This window comes from Cibotium barometz, chromosome 65 (genome assembly GCF_041138505.1).
Source record: "Cibotium barometz isolate CiBa-2024 chromosome 65, ASM4113850v1, whole genome shotgun sequence".
Lineage (NCBI taxonomy): Eukaryota > Viridiplantae > Streptophyta > Polypodiopsida > Cyatheales > Cibotiaceae > Cibotium > Cibotium barometz.
Window position 1 is genome coordinate 17,229,465 of NC_141110.1, and position 17,409 is coordinate 17,246,873.

General features: G+C 44.6%; 1 protein-coding gene across 2 annotated transcripts; it reads left to right on the plus strand.

Annotated features, from left to right (window-relative positions):
- The first annotated feature begins 236 nt into the window (after positions 1 to 236).
- On the plus strand, positions 237 to 17,022 carry LOC147602981 (protein EXECUTER 2, chloroplastic-like). 2 transcript variants are annotated; one of them, XM_086797168.1, is made up of 6 exons: positions 237 to 383; positions 489 to 685; positions 12,911 to 12,965; positions 16,007 to 16,198; positions 16,323 to 16,470; positions 16,553 to 17,022. In XM_086797168.1, the coding sequence occupies exons 1-6, from the start codon at positions 320 to 322 to the stop codon at positions 16,740 to 16,742; spliced, it is 846 nt and encodes a 281-aa protein (XP_086653294.1). In that variant the 5' UTR covers positions 237 to 319; the 3' UTR covers positions 16,743 to 17,022. The 2 variants fall into 2 exon arrangements, with proteins under 2 accessions (XP_086653294.1, XP_086653295.1); XM_086797169.1 differs by lacking the exon at positions 12,911 to 12,965 and having other exon boundaries at positions 238 to 383; positions 489 to 653.
- The last annotated feature ends 387 nt before the right edge of the window (positions 17,023 to 17,409 follow it).

A 17,409-nucleotide genomic window follows, 5' to 3' on the forward strand; every position in this document is an offset into this window, starting at 1 on the left:
ATCGACCTCTTGATCGACAAAGCAATAAGAGACATAGCGTGTGGATCTCTTGCATTCCATCTTCTTTGCTTGTGCTCTTATTGTATCTTCTGTGGTCTTATAGACATTGGGCTCTGATGCATTTCTATACAAAAATTAAATAACCTTATGGTGCGGTGTTGTTGCCCCCATCCCTTCTAATATCTTTACTCATTCAAGTGCCCATATAGTGCTTTATTGGACTTAATTCTTTTGAGAGTGTATGTCTTTGCAGGTGAAAAGTTAAATATTTCTTGTCAAAATGATGGATGTGGCTGCTTAGTTTTCTAAGGCTGAGAGCATGCTTTTTTGGTTGCAGGGAAGTTTGTCTTTGGTGGCATGCAAAGTGTTTGTCTCTACGACAGGTAGCTCTGTATATGTTTGCATGCTTTTTTTTCATAGTGGTTTTGTAAGGTATGCAAGCCTTATAGTTTCACTAGAGCATGATTTAACTTCCACACTGCTTTCAGGAGAGCTGAAGCTAAGACGGTTGTTTGATATCTTTGGCCTGCGGAATGGCTCTTTCGAGGTCAAGCTTTTCAGCAAAGATTCGAAGAATAATGGTCTGCTTGGTGTCAGGCTCCCTGAAAAGCTTGTATGGGCTTCCCAAAATGAGTTGGAATTAACTCTAGAAGGTAACGACCTTTACAAAGGCATTCCTCAAAGGGTAAACGCTTGCCTAATCTTGAGGGTTAAGTGTGGTGTTCACTCTTATTCGCTCCTGGAAAGGATTATTATGTATCAAATAACCTAGTGTTGAAGTCCTTAATTGTTTTTACTGTGAGCAAGGCTTTGTTTTTCTAGCATGCTTGCTTAATTGCTTGCTCCTTTAGTAATTGGGAGTTCATTTATTAACGAATAGTCCTTTGTTAGGTCAAACATCGATGGCCTTTGCAAGATGGCAAAGGAGGTCAAGTGAGAGTGCCTTAGCATTGAGATGTTTATCTACAAGATGGTGTACCATCCGGAGTGAGAAGGAACAAGTTTGCATGTAGTAATAAGACTAGAGATTGAAAGATTGAGGAAGCAAAGAGTTCTTCAATTGTGTCAAAAGCCACCCAAGTTACTAATTGAGTTCTCAAGAGCCAGCACCACCCTCGAAGAGGACAGAAGATCCCATGGACACCAAGAAGCAAGAGGAAATACTAAGTCCATGTAAATTTGGGGCTCTAGTCAGCTGGACCTGTTTTGGCTGAAGGACAACCTCTAGTCAGCCGGGAGCACGAATGCTGAGCAAGAGGGGGTGGAGAGGGTTGATTTATGGCTCCCAACATGGATGTGTGTGTAGTGAGCCTAATCATGGAGAGAGAGCTCCCAGAAAGAAAGAGAAGAGCTGCCAAATATAGGGGTTAAACACGTACTGGTTGTCCTTCAGCCATTCAATTGTGGAGAACTTGTTTTGAGCTTTTGTACCTACCGGACCTGTTTTGGCTGCCCGTGGTGCTGCCCAAGTGCTGCGGTTGCCTGGACTGTTGCTACACCAGTTTTGGCTGCCTGAGCTTGTATTTTTGCATATATCATGCACTGAAATTACCATTGTATTACTTTTCGTCTCATAGGCCTTGGGGTCTTCCGTAGACGTTAATATAACTTTCTTTCTTTCTTTCTCTCAACCAATGGTCATATAACGCTCTACCAGATGACACTCCTGGACTGAACTATCGACTTCGGAAAGCACAAGCAGCAACTACTCTCAACGCGGGACACCCACAAGTTCCAATCAGGTACCCCCGTACTTGTGCCTGGCTCTCTCAACCAACAATGATCATATAGCAGTTGTTCACTGTAGTACAAGCACCGGATGACACTCCTAGGCTTGAATAAGGTTGCCGACTTCAAGAAGCGCCAGCAGCAGCTATACTCTCCATGCATGATGCCCATGGGATCCAAGCACGTACCACAAGCACCAAACAAGCGTCAAAACCAGTGCACAGGAGCACCAAGGGGCTGGACAGCACTACATGCCACGTGGACAACTCTGTACAGCTGTACGGCCAGCAGTAGGGCCTTCCATTAGCAAGTGAAGGGTAGCAACCTACAGCACAGGACGTTTTTGACATATACCTAGATGAATCCAGGAACATGCCCAAATTCACCTTTCAGGAAAGTACATGTTATATACTGAAACCGGCCTTCAGAAAACTTGACGAGCAGTGAGCACACTTAATCACACTTAAATCTCTTTATGAACTGGAATAGAGTCTTTTCTTCCTTGTGGAAACCGACATCAAGACTATAAGTTTCTCTTTCTTTGTGAGCAAGTGGGACTGCAGGTGATGTCTTTTGAAGTCTGTCTTTTCACTGGCTCAAGACTGCTCTAGAGTGGTTCTCTCTAGCCCTTTGTGAGAGGAAGGGTTTGGCAGTTCAGAGGGTGGAAACAAGACAAGTTTGTGGGCTGTTTTGGATGAGTTTGTGGACTGGTTTTCATGGTTGAGATTATGGTTATGTGCATGGTTCAGTCAGATGCTTATTCAAAGCCTCATGGATGTACAGTCTTAGCAGATTAGAGGTGATAACAGGGTGGTGTTCTTGGGACACAAGGCTGTGTAACTTCTATGCTAAGAGGTACTGAGGATCAGCAGATTGGACTTGCAGACATACGAGCCATGGATGGCCATGTTGTAACCATCTAAATCTTTCCATTGAAATTGAATAAAGAAGTACCGAAAGGGGCGCCAAGCTTTGGGGCCGACAGGTGTCATTCTCCTTTTTGTTTTGGAGCACTCTAGCTCCTGTTTAATTGTTTATTGTTTGGACTACAATTGGATTGGTGTCTGCTAGTCTACCGCACTATGGTTTCTACCAGAGGTCGGTTTCAAGGTTCCGTTGTTGCCGACAAAGGCACTGCATGATAAGAAGTAACTGGGAGTAAAGCTTCCCAAAACTTCTTATTATAATCCTCAAGATTTTCACACTTCGATGCATCCAACTTGTGCCATGCTGTCATTACATCCACCTCAAATGTAGATGTGAGTCACACGGAAGAGAACACCTGTTTAAACTGTATCCAAGTAGATGGTGCTATGCCCTGCAAAAGAAGAGTGGACCACCACTGCAATGAATTGCCCTTGAGAAAAGTCTCAGTTTTTCTCACCTTAGAGGATTCCGTGTAATTTCCACTAGAAAAAGCAGTATCAAACTGCTGTAAAAAGGTAAGTGCCTTTAGCTTGACTTTGGCCCCGCTGAAAGTGTCAAATTTCACTGCAGCACCCCCTTCCTTATAATCCTTCGCCTTACCCATAGACGTTAGATTATCATAAGGAAGTGGCTTCACAAGATTGCTACCCCCAGCATTCATGCCCATCAGAGGGTCAACATTGCTAGTTCCCACACCTAGCATACCATACATTCCTGTTGATCCCCCCATGTTTCCAAACATACCACTATGCATACCGGGCTGCATGCCCCCATACATGTTTCCTTGCATTCCGGGCTGCATACCACCATACATATTCCTCTGCATATATGCCTCCCTGAGGGTATCCCCCAGTCATTGATTGGAACACAGAACCACCGCCAAAATAGCCTGGACTAGACTATTGCGGAATAGGTGGCTGTCTGAAAAAGCAACTCTGTGGGTTTGCACCAAAAGTGTTCTGCATGTTAGGAAACGGTCCAAAAGCAGGATCCTATGGGAAGGCACCACTATTGTCCTGAGGTGGGCTCCTAGAACGCTCTTTCTTCTTCTTCTTCTTAGGTTCAGAAGGGGCTCTCATAAATTCAGCAAACTTCTCACTTTGTGTGAGCTGCATAAACACATCCACTGCGCCTGCCAAAAGAGCTTTAAACTGGGCATCATCTTCCTCTTGACTTGGCATGTCTTCGGGCTGCGTTACATCCTCATAACGTGCATCTTCTACAGCCTGATCTCCTGCAAGAATATCCTCAGATTCATTTCTCTCAGGAGAGGTCTCATGCTCTTCCTCTTCATCATAAAAATAGTCATCTTTTGTGTCTGACATCTTGCTGAAATTTTCAGCAATGGCTTTCCTCGTCGAGACAACCACGAGCTCACCCCCTTAAGAAAATTGATGATGGTCTCGAGCAGGTTGAGAAGTATTGTTGTGGGCTCGAGTAACAAATATGTCGCAGATGATAGAGAATGCTATGATGGCAAATGCGTTACTCACTGGAGTCTCATCTGGATTTAAAGGAAGTAAAAGCACAAGAAAAAAATCTGAAAAGTCAGGGCATGCTTCGCCTGATGCAAAATGGGTCTACAGAGAAGCGGTATAAGAAGTTACCCATGCCCAAGAGAACTCCTGAGGAGAGACAGGCTTTGATGGATGCTAGGAAGTGCTTTTTCTGTACTGAGGAGAGACATATGTCTTTTAATTCTCCCAAGCGTAAGTCCCAAAAGGACTCTGACACTAAAGGGGAGTCCAAGTCTAAGAAACCAAAGCCTTCTGTTGGGTTAGTTCCTGATCTTGTTGGGGAACAGCCAGGTGGTGAAGAGACTGAGTTGTGCAGGGCATGGGGCAAAGTGAGAGATTAGAATGCCTTGATTTTCTTTGACTAGAGCCAACTTTATTTCACCGGATTTGGTTGGCAGATTGGGGATCCGTGTAGAAGAGATGGGGCCTTTGTATGAGGCTAATATGGCTTGTCCTGGCTATGCAGAGCCCGTTACCCCTTTTATTGGGAAGCTGAGGCTCCATGTGCAAGGTTATGTGGACAGTGAGGAGTTCTTTATCATGCCACTTGATGGGGGTGATGTTTTGTTGGGTATGCCATGGTGCCATGGAGTACATGCGGTGGTGGATACGTACAACAGGAAGATTAGTTTGAATCTTAGAGAGAAAGAGCATATTTTGGATGTAAAGCTTAAAGAAGAATCTATTCCTATTGTATCGGCTTTGGCCATTTCATCAGTAATGAAAAAGCATCTTTCCGCGTACTTGGTTTTTGTAAAGGATACAAAAGATGATGAGTCTAACTCTATAAAGACAGGACTGATTTCTTACGTGAGTTCGAGGATTGTTTTTCCGAGTCATTGCCAGGAGAACTTCCTCCGGAAAGGCCAGAAGATCATGCTATTGATCTAATTCCGAGGAGTACCCCACCAAATAGACCGTCGTACCGTGTTAGTGCAGCCCAACAAGAGGAAATTATGAGCCAGGTACAGGAGTTGTTAAAAAAGGGGTTGATCCAGCCTAGCTCATCACCCTTTCGCTCACTTGTGCTTTTAGTGTAAAAGAAAGATGGTTCTTGGTGCATGGGTATAGATTACAGGGCGCTAAACAAGAACACCATCAAGAATCGATTCCCTATTCCGAGGATTGATGACATGTTGGACCACTTACAGGGCTCCACAGTCTTTAGTCGAATAGACTTGAAAAGCGGGTATCATCAGATACGCATTAGACCCGAGGATGTGCATAAGAAAGCATTTCGGATCACTTTTGGGCTATATGAGTTCTTCTTGGTTGTTGGGTTTTATGCTGTGTATGCACCCAGGGGAGTGCTAATGATCATCAGTAGGTTATTGGGGCACTTTTTACTTCAGTTAGAGGAGGTTTTTTCCCCCAGTTTAGCTTAGTTTCACTTATAAAGGTTTATAAGTGGTTTTGGTCCATCTGGCACTATTTATGGCCGGACCATGTGAACACACTATTAGGTCACATCTTTATGTAGCTATTGCACTTCATTTTATCACAATCAATATATGAGCAGCCGTGTTCCTCTCTCTCACTCTCACGCCTCCTGTTGAAGTACCTTCCAAACCCTAACCCTAACAGCTCAAACCCTACATTTTGGTATCAAAGCAGGTTCGCCTAGTTGTCTGTACAGGCCATAGCCATCAGTTCGCCTGCTTTCAGTTCAGCTGCAGCCACTCAGTCACTTGCCATCAGTGCACGTACAAACAGTCGCCTTCAGCTGCACAAACAGCTGTTCCGTACAGGTTCGCCTGCCTTGCCCGTACAGTTTCACGCCAGCTGCCATCGCCTGTTCTGCCCGTACAGCTGCAACTGCCCGTATTGGTTCGCCTGCAACTGCCCGTACAAGTTCGCCTGCCACTGCCCGTACAAGTTCGCCATCAGCTGCCCTGTACGTACAGGCCCTTCGCATGTTCTGTTCCGTACCCTGCAGCTGTCCGTACAGCTCGCAGTCAACTGCCCGTACAGTCCTGCAGCAAACCAGCACCTGCCCTGCTCCGTAGAGGCGCCTGCCCTGTTCCGTACAGCTATTCAGTACACAATTTGCTCCGTACAGCAGACAGCAGTCGACCTGTACCTAACAGCTGCTCCGTACAGCAAACAGCAGGCGACCAGCACCTGCTCTGTATACTTGCAGTTCCGTACAGTACATGCAGCTCCGTACAGTCGCCCAGCACACTGCTACTGTTCCGTACAGCCTACAGCCGAGTGAACCTGCAAAATCACATTTTTGGTAAGCTTTACATGTTTTGAAATTTGGGCATTTTCTCTGTGAAAGTTTTCTGGCAAATACAGGGAGGTTTTCTTGCAAAGAAATCTCTACAGGCTTTTTGCAGGACTCTGGGGTGCAGAAATTTTGGGCATTTTTTGGGCATTTTGGCACAATGTGAGCCACTTTTGTTGCTCTACTCAGTCAGTGGTGCATTGTTTTGCACATTCAGAGGATTGAGAGTGCAAGCATATTTGGGAATGCATGGGTGACTTTGGAGCAGATGTATGCTGCTCGTAATGAGGCACGGATCTCATCTTTGAAAAGAGAGCTGGAAAATCAGAAGATGAAGGAGATGATATGTCTAGCCACTTGAACAAGCTGCAGGATTTGAGAGAGCAACTCATCAATGTGGATGAGATTATTCCTCAGACACAGCTTGTATCCACCATCTTAAACTCTTTGCCAAGATCCTACTTGGCTTTTCATACCTCTTTGAGCCTCAGCATGAGGAATGCTGTTGAGCCCCTGAAGTATCAGGAACTTGTTGCTCTCTTGTTACAGGAAGAGCAAATAAGGAAGAACATGAACATGAACACAAGTGCTGAACAAGCATTTGTGACAGGTCAAAAAGGGAAAGGCGAGTCTCAGCCAAAGAGTTCAAATCAGAATTCAGGAGATGGTGGTTCATCTCAGGATACCAAGAAAGGTGATGGACAGCCCAAGAAGAAGGGCAAATGCCATCACAGAGTGTAGGAAGAGGATTGCCAAAGAGAAGGCGAAGCAATATGGGATGTCTGTAAACGATGCCTCTAAAGCTCCTCCGGAGACTACTTCTTTTGTTGAAGACAGAGATTACTGATTCTACACATACAGTTATGATGCCTCTTGGTCTTTACAGGCACTTAGTGTGACTGAGCATGCATGTACTTGGTATTTTGATAGTGGTGCTTCAAAGCATATTACATCTTGCAGGGATTTGTTTTGTAATGTATGCCTTGTCCCTGTTGGCAAAACTGTTCAGTGTGCCAATAATGCTTCATATCCAGTTCGTGGCATTGGGGAGATTCGGCTCACAGCCATTGATGGCTCTATTCTTCGCCTTACAGATGCCTTATATGTACCAGGGATAAAGAAGAATCTGTTGTCCATTTCTTCTTTAGCACAATGTGGTATGCAAGTCAACTTTGATAATGACAAATGCATGGTCAGAGACAAAGTTAATGCCTTGACCTTGATGCTTACTGGTACATTATGTCATGGACTCTATCAGTTGGATGCATTTCAGCCAGTGGATCGGTCTACTTATAATGCATTCACTCTTACTCCAGCTATGGTTGATGCGGAGTTATGGCATGCTCGCATGGAGCATGTAAATTTTGGTAGTCTTATGCTTATGCAGCGACATAACATGTTGACAGACCTACCTCTTATGGAGAAGCCTCTTGATCACATATGTGAAGGATGTATTTTGGGAAAAATGCATCGGTTTTCCTTTCCACGTGATCAGGCTCTACGAGCAAGTGCAAAGTTGCAGCTTATACACAGTGATCTTTGTGGTCCCATGCAGACGAAGTCATTAGGAGGTTGCTTCTATTTTGCTACATTTATTAATGACTTCTCTCGTATATGTTGGGTCTATCCGTTGACATGGAAATCACAGGTATATGATGCATTCTTGGCCTTTGTAGCACTTGCTGAAACAGAGTCAGGATGCAAGGTTAAGACTCTCCGTTCTGACCGAGGGGGGGGGGAATATGTGTCACACATGTTGAATTCCTTTCTTGAGAGTAGAGGTATCAAGCATCAGTATACTACTCCTTATACTCCACAGCAAAATGGGGTTGCAGAGAGGAAGAATCGGTCACTCATGGAGATGGCCAGATGTATGTTAAAGGCAAAGAAGCTACCACATATCTTTTGGGTGGAAGCTGTTATGTGTGCTTGTCATATTTTGAATCGATGCCTAGATTGGCGACACTTCTCTTCCTCAAGCGTGGCCGTCATGTGGATGTGGCATTCAGGGTGTGGATTATTTTCTGCTTTTTCACAACCTCAACCCATTTGGAGGGTTCTCCAACCTCTTCTTTGGTTGCCTTCATGTCTTTTCGGAGGCCTGCATGCTCCTCCCGAAATCCTGATTTGCCCTCTTGAATCTCTGCTGTGATTGTCTTCTTAGCCTTCTCTAGTTCCGCCTCAAATTTGGCATTGGCGTCTCGCAACTGGGCAATCTCTAGAGCAAGAGCTTCTTGTGTGGCTAGCTCTCCTTCCTCTTTGCCATACTTGTGCATCAGTTCCTTGCATAATTCCATACATTTCTCCATGCATGCAGTCAGGCATGCATCCTTCCAGGCTTCCATCTCTTGTCGCATCTCAGCTTGCAGCTATTTGTACATTGAAGAAAAACCTAACCAATTCTTAGATGATGTGATGAAGAAATGGCTTGAAGAAGAGAAATTGGAAGTAGAGAATAGGAAAAAGGAAGAGGTGTGGAAGCGACAGTAGGAGGCTGATGCTGAGGCAGAGAGGCAGGAACAAATTGAAATTCAAAGAAAGCAACGAGAGGAGGCTGAAGCTGAGGCAGAGAGGCAAGCAGAGATTGAAAATCAAGCAAAGCAACAAGAGGAGGCATCATGAAAGTAATACACCACCATGAAGCTCATTTTGTTTGTCCCTAATATAATCAAATGTAGAGGATGCAAGTAATTTGGCCTTTTTTTAATTTCCTCTTTGCCCTAAATCTCAGTCTTGACAGCATGAATCTCCTTTTGATACTGGTTCAATGTCCTGCATATCAGTTTCTTTTGGTCTGAAAGGGCCTTTTGAGCCTGTTCTTCGATCTTGTTCACTGTGTCTTCAAGAGGGAGCACCATTGTCACAGTAACCCAACCCAAGCTGTGGTCAAGGACACAGGAGAAGACGAGAGCCGGCCAGATGCGCGATGGGGTAAGGGCGGGAGTGGCTTCTGTTCAACTATTGGTCTGGGGTAGGCATGTTCAGGGAACAGCGCGGTTGCGTACAGAGGCGGTGGCGGCGGCGGCGAACAGAGGGAGCAATGAACAGCGCGGCTGCGCACAGAGGCGGCGAGAGAGAGGGCAGCGAACCGCGCGGCTGCGCACAGAGGCGGCAGCGAACAGAGAGCCTGGAGCAAGTACGGGAGTGCTAGTATTGTGCATGGTCGTGGAACGTTAGTGACACATTCTCTCATCCAGAGGAAGGTGAGGGTTGCCTTCGACAAATCTTCTACAATGGCAAATTCTACTCTTAAAGTCCACAGCGACATTCTTGTTTGGTAACATTTTTTCATCATGGAAAATTGGCATGAATGATTAAAATTTTATGTAAATCAAAGTGATCCAATAATATATATCAATATTGTTTTTTATTTTTTTGGGAGGGTGGGGGATGGGCCCTTTCCGGCCCTATTGGTGTAATCGCGGTTGAGCACAATCTTGACACACACTTAAACTATTAATACTATTAAACAAGATGAAATGGCACAAAACCAAATGAGATAGCAACGCTTAAATTTAAATAACACTGCGGTAGGGCTGGAAAGGGCCGACCCCCCTTCTTATATGATTGTATTATCAAGGATTTCTCAAGATACAAGCTTCATTGGCATCACATGCCAGATTTCCAATGACATCCATGCAATGAAAACATTTTGCAAAAAAGTTTTGTCGAAGTCAGGGTTGATTACATAGCTTTTGTCACGAAGAACCTCACTCCCCAATCCCTAGTGTCTTGCCACAAGCAACTATGCTCCACTGGCATCCATACACAAGCATGTGTGTGCCAGGCCGAGTCATAGAAGACCTTAATGGTCAAGCACGTGGATGTAGAGTAGGTGAAAAGAATTTGTACGTGGCTCTTTCCGCTGAATTTTCTGATTTTGAGAGAAGAAATCAGCTTTTGATCAAATTGTCGGCGATAGAAATGCTTTAAAGCATTTTCAATAGGTACATATCCAAGAGATAGCAGCTGAAAAGGACTCCCAAGGGCTGGACAATAGTGTTGCACTCATTTTCCGGCTGATCCTAGAGTTGGAGAAGCAAGAAATCATGCCGAAAAGTATGTGTGGAGTGGTTTGCTGAAAATTGTCTTCTTTTTTTTCCTCATGAAGAAGGCGCCTATTTCCCTACAAGGGAGGGAGAGGATAAGTCTTTCCATTCATAAAATGGGTGGCCATTGGGCCACCTCAACTGTCCACACTCTTTTATTTAAAAGAGCGCCTGATTTATGAGAGTTTGGCTGGCCGCCACTCAAAAAGTGCCCAAACTCACTTATAATCTGTCCGCCTAGTCTCTAATGAAGTGTGGATGCCCAAACTCACTTATAAGTTGTCCGGCCGTACTTCAATGAAGTGTGGACTTGCAAAATAGCACAATGAGCTAAAACATAAATAAGCTTAAACAAAGAGTTTAGAGTCACACCTACTAGTCTACAGTCCACAAGCAAGGTAAGAATACAGATGCACGCGCACAGTTCATGAGAGGGCATGCCTTGCCCGTAAACTACACACAGATCTTACAAGCAGTAAAACATTTCACACGAAAACACTTCTAGGCCTGCAAGTATGCCATGCATAAGAATGTATTGGTCAATCTCCCTTTCATTTAGCTTGTAGTAGGCGTAGACATCATGTTCCTAGGCCAACCGGAATACCATAATTTGGATATGGGCGCGGGCCAAAATCCCCAACCTCTCATAGCTAGCCTATTGGCCCTTGGTGTAGACATGAGTCCCTTTACCATGAGACATCAAGTCCAGGTGACCCTTGGCGTAGACGTAAGTTCCCTGCCACACGAGGTGTCATGTCCACACTATGAAGCCCGTCCATAGGTCCAGAAGCGTAGAGAATGCCCAACTAGTCACAAGTGGTGGTGTAAATTGTGCAATTTCATTTTCAGCTTTGTACCTTGTCTTGTGTTGCTTCATAATGGTGAAGTGTGTGTAACTATTTATAAAGCTTTTAAGTGTGTTCAAGTGAATTACAAGGGGTCAACCTGTTTTAGCACTAGTGTGACATCACTAGTTTTGTGGAATGTCTTTCAGCATTATGGATATGGTAAATGGGCGTGGCCAATGTTTAAATGTTTAATACACATTTTGATGGTTTTGAAAAGTGTGTCTAAGTCCTTAGTCCCTAGGGCTACATTTTCAACATTATGGATATGGTTAAGCGGTTGTGGCCAATGTTTAAAATGTTTAATATGCATTGATGGTGTTTAAAAGTCTCATGGGCATTCCTTTAGCTAGAATGTTCCTTCACTTGTTCATCCATGGAGACATGAGACGACATTGTAGAATGGAGACCCTTTTATGTGCATCTGAACTTAGTATTGGCGAGTTTTAAGCAGTCATAAGCGTTCGAGAGAATGTCTTTTACTCTTACTCACCGTTCATGCCATGAACTTGTCATGTAATTGACATTATTGGGTAGAGCTTGTGAAGAGCTTTGAAGTTTGAGTTGATACCCAATATGTCATTTCATGTGTCCATTTATCATGCCATGTCAACAACTTACATGCCAAGGCAGCTGTTAGTGGGGCATTATGTGGTGCAAGTAGTGAGATAAAGTGTCTTTGGTGTAGTAACCCTTTTATTCAAAAGGATAAGTGTCTCTAGTTTAGATTCAAAAAAATCAAATGGCCCCTTAGACTAGTTGAAAAGGTAAAGTGCGTGGTGCAAGACATCTCATTAGAGGAGATTAAGGTTTGATAAAAAAGAGCTGAATTCTTCAGTTGAACTCTTGCTTGGGTTTTCGTCGTGTAACCTACCTGTTACATTACCCTCCAAACAGCAGCACACATTAGCATGAAAGGTATAAACATGTTTGATTTATCATTTTTAGTGCTTGTGCCTATTGCAAAAACCAGGATCATTGTAAGGAAGACACATGCTTTATATGCCAAGAAACGGGGCATATCAATAATGGTTATCCACATTGTGAGCTTCACATGCCTTGTTGATTGATGTGCCCAAATAATCTAGAGTTGAAAGTCAAGTAATCCTTTGGCGGGTCAAAAAGTTAAGTATCTCTAATTTAGGGTCAAAAGGTGAAGGATGTGTGGTGAAAGCCACCACCTCAGAGGAGGTTAAGACTTGCTATAAGAAGGGCTGAGTCCCTCACTAGTACTCTTGTTTGAGTTTTCATAAATTAAAGCTAGCTTGTTCATGTGTCTCTCAAGTGCCCATTACTTTTGAAAGTGGCTCCACCATTGGCATCCTTTCAGGTTATCACACGTGCTCTTTTGATCTTGCACATAATCTTCGCTTGCAACTTACAACTTGCATTGTATATTGCTACAAAGAGATCTCATTCTTGCTTTCAAGAGGTTTAATTGCAAGAAAGGAGGGATCCGAGAGACATTAAGCCATCTTTTAAATGTGACTTCGATAAGTCTACAACTCTTGCATATAGTAAATGTTGACCTTCTCTAGGTGCCGGTTTTTGTTGTTTTTCTGTAAGTATGGGTTCCATATTTTGAAAACAAGGTTTTTGTTGTGGTTTGTATTTCAGATATCACAGTTGAGTGTGCTTGAACCAGACGATAATAGCTTTTCAATGCACCAAGGTGATTTCTATATTTTTTTTAAGCATTTGGAAAAAAAAGAAAATTCTCCAAAAAAAACCGTGTTGTACAATATCGTATGGAACAAATGGGTTCGTACCGGTACGAGAAACAACTATGAGCGCAACACCACCACAACCGTCTGAATTCGCCGCCCATCAGCTACGTGTTTGGTCTCGTAGACGCCGATTCCTTATTTGGGACGGCTCTTAGTGATAATGACTCTGTCATCGTTGTAGACAGCCCAGTTGCCCACTCTACGGGCCTCATGAATTGTCACCGTTGCCTCATGTCGGTGTGTCACCTGTGCTAGGTGGAATCATCCCCCATGTACACCTGTGTGCCTGTGAGGGCAGTCCGTCTGCCTAAGAAGGTGTCTGCTGGTGGCATCAGGGAAGCTGATGATGAGGGGCTGCCCCATGCGTATCATTCCGTGCCCTCCATGTATCGCAAAGGGGGAGGGGGGGGTGGGGTGTGTGCTGTCCCATCCACTCCTATCATCTAGCAAAGCATCATGGCATCATCTGTTGTAAGCCCAATGGGGCGTGCAGTGACAGACTCAACCATGTGTCCGAGAGATAAAGATATAGAGAGAGGGGAGAGATAGAAGGGAATAGGTATCTTGCACAGTACACCGCATTGAGCAGGGGCAGGCCTCACCCCCTTTCAGGAATTTATTCAAGAACAATCCACGGGCACGTTGGCCAGGATCAATACAATCAATGAATACAAAACAAATAGATATGCCAATGTAGGATATCCAAGTCGATGCGAGGCACGAGATCTCTGATGCTGAGCACACCATGGGGATGACCCACAAGTATCTCTCACCGGGCTGTACCAAATCCAATTCCAACGAATCAAAGTCCAAGTCCAAGTCCCATTTTTATGTCCAAGTTCCATGTCCAAGCTTCAAGTCCAAGTTCAAAGCCAAGTTCTAGTCCAAGTTCAACACACTAGGTAGTAGGTACACAGGTGGTATGTGAGGATGACAAGTATATAACAATCAACTGTAGGTTCCTGTTGCCCAAGTTGGAGAAGGAGACAGTCCACCAGGGAGCCACACAGATGGATGGTGCTAGCCAAAAGGGCAATGGAGGTAGAACTTCAAGTAGTGATGAAGGCCAGGTGGTATGTGGCCAGAAGGCACGCACAGGCGTCGGCTCTGTTGGTGACTCTTTAGGAAGTTCAGGTGGTGGCTCTGAATAGCAGTTGTTATAGATGGTGGCCAAAAGACAACCTGTAGCTACAGTAGTCTGCAGCCAAGTCAACGGCAACAAGGGCAGACGGAGAAAGACAGCACTGGCTGCCATCGGCGCTTTAAGGTGGCTGCAGCACCGGTCAGTTGGCACACGCAGCAGGTGGCTGGTGTAGCCCTGGAGCAGACGGCGCTCAGTAGATTGCATTTCAAAGATGACGCAGAAGCTGTAGGTGGAGGCCACGCCGGCTGGGCTGGCAGGCGGTGAAGGCTGGCTGGCTGGCTGATGGGCAGCAGCACTGGCTGGATGGCTGTGCAACCAGGTGGTAAGTCGCAACTAGGTGATGATCCAGGTAGCGCTGCCTGTTAGCAAGTGGCTGGTGCCAGTAGGTGTTGGCTGTGAACAATGCTGGCTGCAGGTGAAAAGCAAGTCAGCAGCGCACAACAGTATAGGAGGCGGCCAGTTGGCAGGTGATGCTGATAAGGTAGCACACAAGAGGCAATAATCAGGGAAGGAGCAGCACCTGTAGGTGGAAGTTAGTAAGGTGACGATGAAATCTTAGGTCCCACCGATGATGAAGTTGATGATGAGCTTCTCCCTTCTTCGTTGGAGGCCACCCCCTTGATGTTGACAATGAAAGAAAATCCCTAGCCTTGTTCAATGATCTTCATGTCTTGTCCTTGATGATGATGTTAATGAAGGTGAGGATAAACTCCAAGCTTCCATGGATGATGAGAAGGGAGGGGTTCATGCTTCTTTTATACCTTGGGGAAGCCTTGCTTTTTACCAAAAGCTTGTTCATGCTTTTGTTTTGCCTTTTTATGCTTTGGTTTTCCCTTTTTGCCTTTGTTTTTGCTCTTTTTACTTTTATTTATAAAATATTACTCAACTTTTGGTGCTTTGCTTTTCTGGCTGTAAGGCCTTGTTTTTTGGCCTTTGAGCTGCTTTTTGAGAAAGCGCCTTTTAACTTTTTGGTCCGGCTCAATCTCCTCTTTCCAATGGTGCCCTTGCTCACGGTCAACCTTGTTTGACTTTTTCCTTTTTTCTTACTCTTAGCCAAGAATGGTGCTTTTTCTTAATCAAACCGTATGGACCCTGTCCCCATGTCTTCTTCCACCTATCTGGTGTCCGGGCATGGGTTTCATCTAGCTAGGAGGGCCAAATAGTTACATCTGCCTTGGCCACACTCGCATATGGAGGGACCTATCTTTCCTGTGTTTCTCCTCCTTCAAAGTCTCATGAACGATGCTCTGTGGGAGTTTGTGCTTCTTCACCATCTCCACCCAATCTTTCTTGGCGGTCTGTAGTTCTTCTGGCAACTTATCCCTCACCGCTTTTAGCTACTCCAAGTCCATCCCTTAGACCCTCATGTATATTCAGTTCCTCTTCTTCCTCTTCCTCCACTGTATGGTCCTTGACAGTAGCCTTTAAGGCTTCCATTTCTGCCCGGAGTTCCCCTATCATTGGGGCAGCCTCTGGCATTGCATCTGGGTCTCTCTCAGTGTGTGAATCTCCTTCTCCTAATGGTTCAGCTTTGCCTCCAGTTCTTCAATCTTGATATTCTTGCCCTTTATCTCCTTGCAGAGGCCTTCCCACTGTTTTTTGTGCCATTTGCATGATGAGAAGAAGAAGCTCTTTTAACGTCGTAGGAACAATCCCAAGAGGCCAAATATGATCTATCCGACGGGAGTGAGATTCGAACACAAGATGTGTTGAATAACAACTCCATGAGCTAACCAATCTACCACACATTGGGTGATAGAAAGGTTAGAGAGAGAGAGAGAGAGAGAGAGAGAGAGAGAGAGAAAGAGAGAATATTTCTCACATGATACTCAATTTATTTAGGACATGGTCATGAGGAGAGTAGCATGGAACAGGGACACATTCCAAGATGCTTGTATAGCAGGCTTACAGTGGCAGATTCAACTCCTGAAAATGAGCTCATTGGCCTGTGGAGTGGAGTTTATGGTCCGCATGGTACTGAAATTATCAATGTCACACGGACTTACAAAGGGATATCTGGTATAAAGGTTCTAGGTGTGTAAGCTAATCATCAAACATCATTGAACTCTTTAAAGAATGAGTCGTTACTGTTACCAAATAATTTCCGTTGCAAATCGATAGTTCATCGTGGCTTGTGCTTTAAACTATCATGATGTAGGTGATTCGAATGTTCCTTGTGGTCAAGTATCTTTCAGAGTGAACAGAGTGGACCTCTCTTTGGAGACAGTGGAGGTTCCTGTGAAGTTGCAACAAATAGTTGATCTTCAATTGAGAACTGGTTCCCAACGGTTCAATATTGTGAAACTGTAAGCAGATTTATAAACACCGATCAATTTTGTTATACAAGTTTATTTGCATTTTGCATGTCATTCGGGTGTATCTATGTAGGTACAAGGGCCTAGGGCGTACAGCAGGCGTCAACTTTCGGAATCCGTTATGGGTGCCCGGTCATCTACTTGTAAGCAAAAGTGGGCAAATAGCTTTTATATGGGAGGATGTCAATTTCGTGGTGCCTTTTGAGAAGCTGGACTTGGCAGCATTTTATCTATCTCAAGAGCGGCTGGGCAAGGTCTTGTAAATGGACAGAGAGAGTGTGTGTGAGAGATGTTATTAACGTCTATGATTGCTGAAGTAAAATATAGGGCCTACCTACTTTGTAGCCCTTGTGTATACAGAATATAGAAAAGTGGCTAAAGAACCTCATGTTTGAACTTGTAATATGAAAAAAAACCAGTTGGTGGAGTACTTTGTAGGCCTTGTATATACAAAGTATGGAAAAGTGGCTAAAGAAATCCTGTTTTGAACTCATGTTGCATCCTCGTCAGTTGCCTCAATATATATTTACTTGTGATGCTGCCTCCTTGTGTTGCTGAAGCAAGTCCCAGATCTAGAGGGGCTCTCTAGAGGCATTGTGCTCTTTCTTGAAGGACTGAAGTGGGTGGTGCGGGGGGGAGGCGGGCGCCGGCCATCTTGGCTAGTGGTGAACACTCTAGCCAAGGATGGTGCGAGTTTGAATCTTCCCCTCCCTTCACTCCACAAGATGGGGTGGTGGGAGTGTAATGTCTCTTCACAAAAAATAAAAATAAAATAAATAAAGTGGGTGGTGCCAACTTGTTGCAAGTGTGGGTGGTGCTCACTTGATGGGGATGTATAGCTGTGTCATGCTCCAATGATTCCTTCGGTTCTCGTATGGGTTAAGTTTTGGACTCTCCCGAGGGCTGAAGGAGTTTGTGATGGATAATTGT

Excerpts from the sequence above, each read along its gene's own strand:
- LOC147602981 (XM_086797168.1), top strand. The coding sequence starts at position 320 with ATGCTTTTTTGGTTGCAGGGAAGTTTGTCTTTGGTGGCATGCAAAGTG. Across the intron at positions 686-12,910 it reads ACAAAGGCATTCCTCAAAGG|ATATCACAGTTGAGTGTGCT; the intron begins GTAAACGCTTGC and ends TTTGTATTTCAG. Across the intron at positions 16,471-16,552 it reads CGGTTCAATATTGTGAAACT|GTACAAGGGCCTAGGGCGTA; the intron begins GTAAGCAGATTT and ends GTATCTATGTAG.